At 52.9% G+C, this 9,022-nt stretch overlaps 1 protein-coding gene across 2 annotated transcripts; it reads left to right on the top strand.

Moving 5' to 3' along the window:
• Positions 1–727: 727 nt before the first annotated feature.
• FEM1B (fem-1 homolog B) lies at positions 728–8,816 on the top strand. 2 transcript variants are annotated; one of them, XM_071754109.1, is made up of 4 exons: positions 775–825; positions 898–1,209; positions 3,975–4,238; positions 5,853–8,816. In XM_071754109.1, exons 2-4 carry the CDS (start codon positions 962–964, stop codon positions 7,222–7,224), a joined length of 1,884 nt encoding a protein of 627 aa, XP_071610210.1. In that variant the 5' UTR covers positions 775–825; positions 898–961; the 3' UTR covers positions 7,225–8,816. The 2 variants fall into 2 exon arrangements, with proteins under 2 accessions (XP_071610209.1, XP_071610210.1); XM_071754108.1 differs by having other exon boundaries at positions 728–1,209.
• The last annotated feature ends 206 nt before the right edge of the window (positions 8,817–9,022 follow it).

Raw genomic sequence — 9,022 nt, 5'->3', positions numbered from 1 at the left:
CACCGCTCCGTTCCGCTCGGTACCTCTTCGTGCCCCCCCGAACCGCTTGGTACCGCTCCGGACCACTCGGTACCGCTCCGTGCCCCCCCGAACCGCTTGGTACCGCTCCGTACTACTCCGAACCGCTCGGTACCGCTCCTCGGCTCCCCCTTTTCCTCTCCTCCCCCCGCCGGTTCGAGTCCCCGGTGCGGGGCGGTTCCGGGGATGCGGGTTCGGGCCGGGTGAGGCGCTGGGTTTTCCCCGTCTCCCCGCCGGCCCGCAAGGGCTGGCCCGGCCCGGGGGGCTGCTGGCTCCCAGGGGGCCGCATGTGCCCCCCGGCGGGCACCGAGCGAGGACGGAGGAGGAGGAAGGAGGGGAGGAAGGAGACGAGGGAGAGGGAGAGCGGCAGCCCCGGAGGAGCCGTCGGGGCCGGGAGAAGCGAGGAGAGGAGGGAGAGGAGGGAGAGGAGCAGCCCGGGAGAGGCCGAAGGGACCGGGAGGAGGGAGAGGAGCAGCTCGGGAGAGACCGAAGGGACCGGGAGGAGGGAGAGGAACAGCCCGGGAGAGGCCGAAGGGACCGGGAGGAGGGAGAGGGGCAGCCCGGGAGAGACCGAGGGGAGCGGGAGGAGGAAGGAGAGGAGGGAGAGGGGCAGCCCCGGAGGAGCCGTCGGGGCCGAGAGGAGCAGCCCGGGAGAGGCCGAAGGGACCGGGAGGAGGAGGAGGAGGGAGAAGCCTCCCCGTCTGTGGGCAATCCCGGGAGAGGCCGAAGGCACCGGGAGGAAGGAGAAGAGGGAGAGGGGCAGCCCAGGAGGAGCCGTCGGGACCGGGAGGAGGAGGAGGGAGAAGCCTCCTCGTCCGTGGGGCATCCCGGGAGGAGCCGAAGGGACCGGGAGGAGGAGGAGGAGGAGGAGGGAGAAGCCGCCCCGTCCGTGGGGCATCCCGGGAAGAGCCGTCGGGGCCGTGAGGAGGAGGAGGAGGCGGCTATGGAGGGCCTGGCCGGGTACGTGTACAAAGCGGCGAGCGAGGGGCGAGTGCTGACCCTGGCAGCGCTGCTGCTGAACCGCTCCGAGAGTGACATCAAGTACCTGCTGGGCTATGTCAGCCAGCACGGCGGGCAGAGATCCACCCCGCTCATCATCGCCGCACGCAACGGCCACGCCAAGGTGGTTCGGCTCCTCCTAGAGCATTACCGGGTCCAGACCCAGCAGACCGGAACCGTCCGATTCGATGGGTGGGTAGAACCCGGGGGCGGTACCGGCGGGGGGAGGAGGGAGGGGGCTGTAGAGCTCATGGAGTGCACGGTGTGGGGTGGGGAGGGCTGTCCCCTCCCTGTCCCCTCCCTGTCCCCTCCCTGTCCCCTCCCTGTCCCCTCCCTGTCCCTTCCCTGTCCCCTCCCTGTCCCCTCCCTGTCCCCTCCCTGTCCCCTCCCTGTCCCTTCCCTGTCCCCTCCCTGTCCCCTCCCTGTCCCCTCCCTGTCCCTTCCCTGTCCCTTCCCCTGTCCCTTCCCTGTCCCTTCCCTGTCCCCTCCCTGTCCATTCCCTGTCCATTCCCTGTCCATTCCCTGTCCCCTCCCTGTCCCCTCCCTGTCCCCTCCCTGTCCCCTCCCTGTCCCCTCCCTGTCCCCTCCCTGTCCCTTCCCTGTCCCTTCCCTGTCCCTTCCCTGTCCCTTCCCTGTCCCCTCCCTGTCCCCTCCCTGTCCCCTCCCTGTCCCCTCCCTGTCCCCTCCCTGTCCCCTCCCTGTCCCTTCCCTGTCCCTTCCCTGTCCCTTCCCTGTCCCCTCCCTGTCCCCTCCCTGTCCCCTCCCTGTCCCTCCCCTGTCCCCTCCCTGTCCCCTCCCTGTCCCCTCCCTGTCCCCTCCCTGTCCCCTCCCTGTCCCCTCCCTGTCCCTTCCCTGTCCCTTCCCTGTCCCCTCCCTGTCCCTTCCCTGTCCCTTCCCTGTCCCCTCCCTGTCCCCTCCCTTTACCCTCCCTGTCCCTTCCCTGTCCCTTCCCTGTCCCTTCCCTGTCCCTTCCCTGTCCCTTCCCTGTCCCCTCCCTGTCCCCTCCCTGTCCCCTCCCTGTCCCCTCCTCACCCCACCCCAAGGAAGAGAAGGGAAGGGAAGGGAAAGGAGGAAAGGAGGAAAGGAAGGGAAGGAATGAAGGGAAGGAAGAAGGAAGGGAAGGGAAGGGAAAGGAAGGGAAGAGGGAAAGGAAAGGAAGGGAGGAAAGGAACGAAGGAAGGAAAGGAAGGAAGGGAAAGAAGGGAGGGAAGGAAGGAAGGAAGGAGGAATGTTTTCAAACTCTCCCAGTGTGCTCCTCAAGCCCTTGCCCATGAGTCAGGCTGAGTAATCCTGAGGGAAGGTTGGGCTTTGGAACCACTTCAGGTTTTGCAGGTAGGAGAGGAGAGCTCCTCATCACTGCTCCCCAACACCACCTTTGATCTGGCTCCTGCTCCAGGAGCTCTTCCATGCTGGATGAAAGGGGAGGAGCTGCCTTCCCTCTGTGCTTTATTGTTTTCTTGTGTTTGGTCTTTTCATCCAGCCTTTTTTTTTTTTTTTTTTTTCAGCAGCAAAAAAAAAAAAAAATCTTTGAGATGAACCAGGGTGAGGAGGTGCCCTGAATTCAGTTAAAGGAACAGTGTGTGGTGATGGGAAGGGCTCTCAGCTCCCTTCTGCTGCTGAATTTCCTCCTTTCTGGGAGCAGAATTTCCTCCTTTTCTGGAGCAGATTAAAGGAGGTGTTGTCTGGGACACAATGGGCACAGTGGGGATGTGGTGGGAGGAGCAGGAGCCATGAAATCCCACAGGGATCTCTGGAGATCACCAGCACCTCCCTTCCTTCCCTGGGCTCTGCCCTCTGCCTGGCTCCAGATGCACCCAGGGATCCCAGCCCTGCTCCTCTTGGAACAGGAAAATATTTTAACAGGATTATTTACAAACCAAGGTGCTCCTCACCCTGGATAAAGCTGGAGACATCTCTGCTTGCTGGAGTTGTTCAAATGAAATTGTTGTCAGCTCTGTGTGCTCAGGCAGCCACTTTCCTAGAAATCCCTTTTCCCTTTCCCTTTCCCTTTTCCCTTTTCCTTTCCTTTTCCCTTTCCCTTTCCCTTTTTCTTTCCCTTTTTCTTTCCCTTTTTCTTTCCCTTTTTCTTTCCCTTTTTCTTTCCCTTTTTCTTTCCCTTTTTCTTTCCCTTTTTCTTTCCCTTTTTCTTTCCCTTTTTCTTTCCCTTTTTCTTTCCCTTTTTCTTTCCCTTTTTCTTTCCCTTTTTCTTTCCCTTTTTCTTTCCCTTTCCCTTTCTTTCTTTTTCCCCCTTTTCCCTTCTTCCCCTTTTCCCCTTTTCCCCCTTTTTTCCTTTCCCCCCTTTTTTCCTTTCCCCCTTTTTTCCTTTCCCCCTTTTTCCCTTTATACCTTTTTCCCTTTCCACCTTTTTCCCTTTTTTCCTCTTTTCCCTTTTTTCCTCTTTTCCCTTTTTTCCTCTTTTCCCTTTTTTCCTCTTTTCCCTTTTTTCCTCTTTTCCCTTTTTTCCTCTTTTCCCTTTTTTCCTTTTCCCTTTTCTCCTCTCCCTTTTCCCTTTTCCCTTGGAGCTCTCTTCCAACCTCACCCCTGGTGTGACTCTGTAGTTGGGTGGTGTTGTTGAGAAAAGGTTGGACGGGATCATCTTGGAGGGCTCCTCAGAACCCCAGAATGTTGAGGTTGGTAGTTGGATGATGGTGTTGGCCAAAGGTCAGCCCGATGACCTTGGAGCTCTCTTCCAACCTAAACATTCTGGTGGTTCTCCAGTTGGGTGGTGGTGTTGGCCAAAGGTCGGCCCGATGACCTCGGAGCTCTCCTCCAACCTCACCCACCGTGTGACTCTGCAGTTGGGTGATGGTGTTGGCCAAAGGTTGGATGATCCTGGAGGTCTCCTCAGAACCCCAGAATGTTTATGTTGGTAGTTGGGTGATGTTGTTGGCCAAGGGCCAGCCCGATGACCTCGGAGCTCTCCTCCAACCTCACCCATTGTGTTGTTCTGCCCTCAGCTTTGTCATCGACGGCGCCACGGCCCTGTGGTGCGCGGCGGGCGCGGGGCACTTCGAGGTGGTGAAACTTCTGGTGAGCCACGGGGCCAACGTCAACCACACCACGGTGACCAACTCCACCCCCCTGCGCGCCGCCTGCTTCGATGGCCGCTTGGACATTGTCAAGTACCTGGTGGAGAACAACGCCAACATCAGCATCGCCAACAAGTACGACAACACCTGCCTGATGATTGCTGCCTACAAGGGCCACACCGAGGTGGTCAGGTGTGTAATAAGTGGTTGTAATTTATGTTCATGGAATGGAATGGAATCATGGAATTGGCTGGGTTGGAAGGGACCTCAGAGCTCACCAAGTCCAACCCTTGCTCCACTCCCCCCGTGGTTCCCAGCCCATGGCACTGAGTGCCACATCCAGGCTCTTTTGAAATATCTCCAGGGATGGAGAATCCACCCCTTCCCTGGGCAGCCCATTCCAATGGCTGAGCACCCTCTCAGTAAAGAAATTCTTTCTAATGTCCAACCTAAACCTCCCCTGGCACAACTTGAGACCTCTTGTGCCCTCTTGTCTTGCTGAGAGTTGCCTGGGAAAAGAGCCCAACCCCCCCCTGGCTCCAACCTCCTTTCAGGGAGTTGGAGAGAGTGATGAGGTCTCCCCTGAGCCTCCTCTTCTCCAGCCTCAACACCCCCAGCTCCCTCAGCCCTTCCTCCCAGGAATTCTGCTGGATCCCTTCCCAGCCTCCTTGCTCTTCTCTGGACCTGCTCCAGCACCTCAAGCTCCTTCCTGAGCTGAGGGGCCCAGAACTGGACACAGGACTCAAGCTGTGGCCTCCCCAGGGCTGAGCACAGGGGCAGAATCCCTTCCCTGGACCTGCTGGCCACGCTGTTCCTGAGCCAGCCCAGGATGCCATTGGCCTTCTTGGCCACCTGGGCACACTGCTGCCTCCTCTTCAGCTTCCTGGCAATCCAGACTCCCAGCTCCCTTTCTGCCACTCTGTGCCCAGCCTGGAGCTCCCCATGGGGTTCTTGTGTTGAACCTCATCCCCTGGGGATCAGCCCAACTCTCCAGTCTGTCCAGGTCCCTCTGCAAAAAATTAAAATATTAAATAAGCACTCGCATTCCGTGGCACAGCTCCACGCCAGCGAGCAGGTCCCCTTACCCATTGAAAGTTTGAGAATAGGTTGAGAATAGGTTATATTAACATAACATCTTAATGAATTTGTATTCCTAAGCAGTGAAATTCAGAGGTAAACTGAGAAAGAAGTGAATATGGGGCTAGACCAAGGAGTTGAGATGTGATTTTTCCACTGTTTCATTGTGAACAAAACAAGGCCCTAACTTCTGTCTCGAAGATCATTAGGAATTTAAGTCTTGTTCTTAAAACAAGGCACTGCCAAGGCCAACTAGGCACCAAAAAATGTGAATATCTGCAAAAGGAGAACAGAAAGATGTCACAGCCAGCAGACAAGGGGAAAATATCGCCCTGTAGCAATATAATGAAGTCAGCAAAATCAAGAATGGTAAAAAAGTTCAAGCTTGAGGAAGACTTGTTACTTCATCCAAAGACTCTCAGATATCTCCCCAAAAGAGGACTCGGCCCAGACTCTACCTATCATGAATATTATAATGCCATGATGTAACCCTTATGAATATAGGATGTATATATATATGTATAGGGGTTATAGGGTGGGTGAACCCACCTCCTTTTGAATATTCATGGGATTGTAATCAATCAAAGGCACTCCTAGAGTTTTAGATTGGTGTGAGCGGAGCGGCGACTCCCCACGGGCCCAGCGCTCTTTTGCCGGTTGCAGTTTCAATTTTATTTAATTAAATCAAACCATTAAACCAGAATATTGAGTCTCAGCCATTTTTCCCAGGTACCTCCTGGAGCAGCACGCAGACCCCAACGCCAAGGCCCACTGCGGGGCCACTGCCCTCCATTTTGCAGCTGAGGCCGGGCACCTGGAGATCGTCAGGGAGCTGGTGAGGTGGAAGGCGGCCATGATGGTCAACGGCCACGGGATGACTCCCTTGAAGGTGGCTGCTGAGAGCTGCAAGGCTGAGGTGGTGGAGCTGCTCCTGGCTCACGCCGACTGCGACCGGAGGAGTCGGATTGAAGCTCTGGAACTCCTGGGGGCTTCGTTTGCCAACGATAGGGAGAATTACGATATCGTGAAAACTTATCATTATTTATACCTGGCCATGCTGGAGAGGTACAGAGACAGCCAGAGCGTCGTTGAGAAAGAGGTTTTGCCTCAGATTGAAGCTTATGGGAACAGGAGGGAGTGCAGGACTCCTCAGGAACTGGAGGCCATCAGGCAGGACAGGGATGCCCTGCACATGGAAGGCCTCATCGTGAGGGAAAGGATCCTGGGCTCTGACAACATCGATGTTTCTCACCCCATCATCTACAGGGGGGCCGTGTATGCAGATAACATGGAGTTTGAGCAGTGCATCAAGCTGTGGCTCCACGCCCTGCACCTCAGGCAGAAAGGCAACAGGAACACTCACAAGGACCTCCTGAGGTTTGCCCAAGTCTTCTCTCAGATGATCCACCTCAACGAGCCCGTGAAGGCCAAGGACATCGAGAGCGTTTTGAGGTGCAGCGTCCTGGAGATCGAGCAAGGCATGTCCAGGATCAAAACCACCCAGGACACGGACATCCACACGGCCATGGACAACTACGAGTGCAACATCTTCACCTTCCTCTACTTGGTCTGCATCTCCACCAAGACTCAGTGCAGCGAGGAGGACCAGTCGCGCATCAACAAGCAGATTTACACCCTGATCCACCTCGACCCCAGGACCAGGGATGGCTCCAGCTTGCTCCATCACGCTGTCAATTCCAGCACCCCCGTGGACGACTTCCACACCAACGACGTCTGCAGCTTTCCCAACGCCCTGGTCACCAAACTCCTCCTGGATTGCGGCGCCGACGTCAACGCCGTGGACAACGAAGGGAACAGCCCCCTCCACATCATCGTCCAGTACCACAGACCCATCAGTGACTTCTTGACCTTGCATTCCATCATCATTAGCCTGGTGGAGGCTGGTGCTCACACAGACATGACAAATAAGCAGAAGAAAACCCCTCTGGATAAAAGTACGACGGGGGTCTCCGAAATACTCCTCAAAACTCAAATGAAGCTGAGTCTCAAGTGCCTGGCTGCCCGAGCAGTGCGGATCTATAACATCAGCTACCAAAACCAGATCCCCAGAACTCTGGAAGAATTTGTGAAGTTTCACTAGGGCTCTGTGAAGTCTTTTTCTGGTGGTGCTATCCCGGGACGACATCAACACAGAGTTGGTTTTTTCTTCAGCCCTTTGGTTTTGGATTCCTCTGGATTCGGGCTGCAGCCTCAGATCTTGGGGTGGGAGGGGGGAAAAAAAAGCCACGTTTGTTTTCCTGTAGTCAAACCTGATGTTTGAGATTTATTTTGTTTGTTTGGGTTTTTTTTTTTTTGACCATTTCTTTTGTTTGAAAGAATCGCTTTGTTATCTCTTTCTCTTTCTTTCTTTTTTTTCATAAAGAAAAAAATGAAAAGATTCCCCGTGTAACTTGTGCAGAATGTTTTGGTTCCAACAAAATGCACCAATTTGCAGCCTTTAGGTAAATATTTCCAAAGGCACCTCCAAAAGCCTCTGTCACCATCTCACTCAGGCAGTAGCTGTGTAAATTTTCAACTTCTTGGAGCAAAAAAAAAACAAAAAAAAACCTGGAAATTATGGATTGGTTGAGTCTCAACATACAGAGCAGTCTGGATGTTGTCACCATACCTCACCAGCTTTTTTATCCCTTTCAGTTCATGCTGAAGATGTTTTTAAAATTGTCTCTTTTATTGGTTTTTTTTCTTTTAATTAAGTTTGGAAAGCAGTTACCAGCAGCTACAGACTTTGTGAAGTTTCACTAGGGCTCTGTGAAGTCTTTTTCTGGTGGTGCTATCCCGGGACGACATCAACACAGAGTTGGTTTTTTCTCCAGCCCTTTGGTTTTGGATTCCTCTGGATTCGGGCTGCAGCCTCAGATCTTGGGGTGGGAGGGGGAAAAAAAGCCACGTTTGTTTTCCTGTAGTCAAACCTGATGTTTGAGATTTATTTTGTTTGTTTGGTTTTTTTTTTTTTGGCCATTTCTTTTGTTTGAAAGAATCGCTTTGTTATCTCTCTCTCTCTCTTTTTTTTTTTTTTTTCATAAAGAAAAAAATGAAAAGATTCCCCATGTAACTTGTGCAGAATGTTTTGGTTCCAACAAAATGCACCAATTTGCAGCCTTTAGGTAAATATTTCCAAAGGCACCTCCAAAAGCCTCTGTCACCATCTTACTCAGGCAGTAGCTGTGTAAATTTTCACCTTCTTGGAGCAAAAAAAAAACCAAAAAAAAACCTGGAAATTATGGATTGGTTGAGTCTCAACATACAGAGCAGTCTGTGTGTTGTCACCATACCTCACCAGCTTTTTTATCCCTTTCAGTTCATGCTGAAGATGTTTTTAAAATTGTCTCTTTTATTGGTTTTTTTCTTTTAATTAAGTTTGGAAAGCAGTTACCAGCAGCTACAGACTTTGTGAAGTTTCACTAGGGCTCTGTGAAGTCTTTTTCTGGTGGTGCTATCCCGGGACGACATCAACACAGAGTTGGTTTTTTCTCCAGCCCTTTGGTTTTGGATTCCTCTGGATTCGGGCTGCAGCCTCAGATCTTGGGGTGGGAGGGGGGAAAAAAAGCCACGTTTGTTTTCCTGTAGTCAAACCTGATGTTTGAGATTTATTTTGTTTGTTTGGGTTTTTTTTTGGCCATTTCTTTTGTTTGAAAGAATCGCTTTGTTATCTCTCTCTTTTTTTTTTTTTTTCATAAAGAAAATGAAAAGATTCCCCGTGTAACTTGTGCAGAATGTTTTGGTTCCAACAAAATGCACCAATTTGCAGCCTTTAGGTAAATATTTCCAAAGGCACCTCCAAAAGCCTCTGTCACCATCTCACTCAGGCAGTAGCTGTGTAAATTTTCAACTTCTTGGAGCAAAAAAAAAACCTGGAAATTATGGATTGGTTGAGTCTC

Source organism: Heliangelus exortis, chromosome 11 (genome assembly GCF_036169615.1).
Source record: "Heliangelus exortis chromosome 11, bHelExo1.hap1, whole genome shotgun sequence".
Taxonomy (NCBI): Eukaryota; Metazoa; Chordata; class Aves; order Apodiformes; family Trochilidae; genus Heliangelus; species Heliangelus exortis.
This window is presented reverse-complemented; position numbering and strand designations above follow the sequence as displayed.

Excerpts from the sequence above, each read along its gene's own strand:
- FEM1B (XM_071754108.1), top strand. The coding sequence starts at position 962 with ATGGAGGGCCTGGCCGGGTACGTGTACAAAGCGGCGAGCGAGGGGCGA. Across the intron at positions 1,210-3,974 it reads GGAACCGTCCGATTCGATGG|CTTTGTCATCGACGGCGCCA; the intron begins GTGGGTAGAACC and ends TTCTGCCCTCAG. Across the intron at positions 4,239-5,852 it reads GGCCACACCGAGGTGGTCAG|GTACCTCCTGGAGCAGCACG; the intron begins GTGTGTAATAAG and ends CATTTTTCCCAG.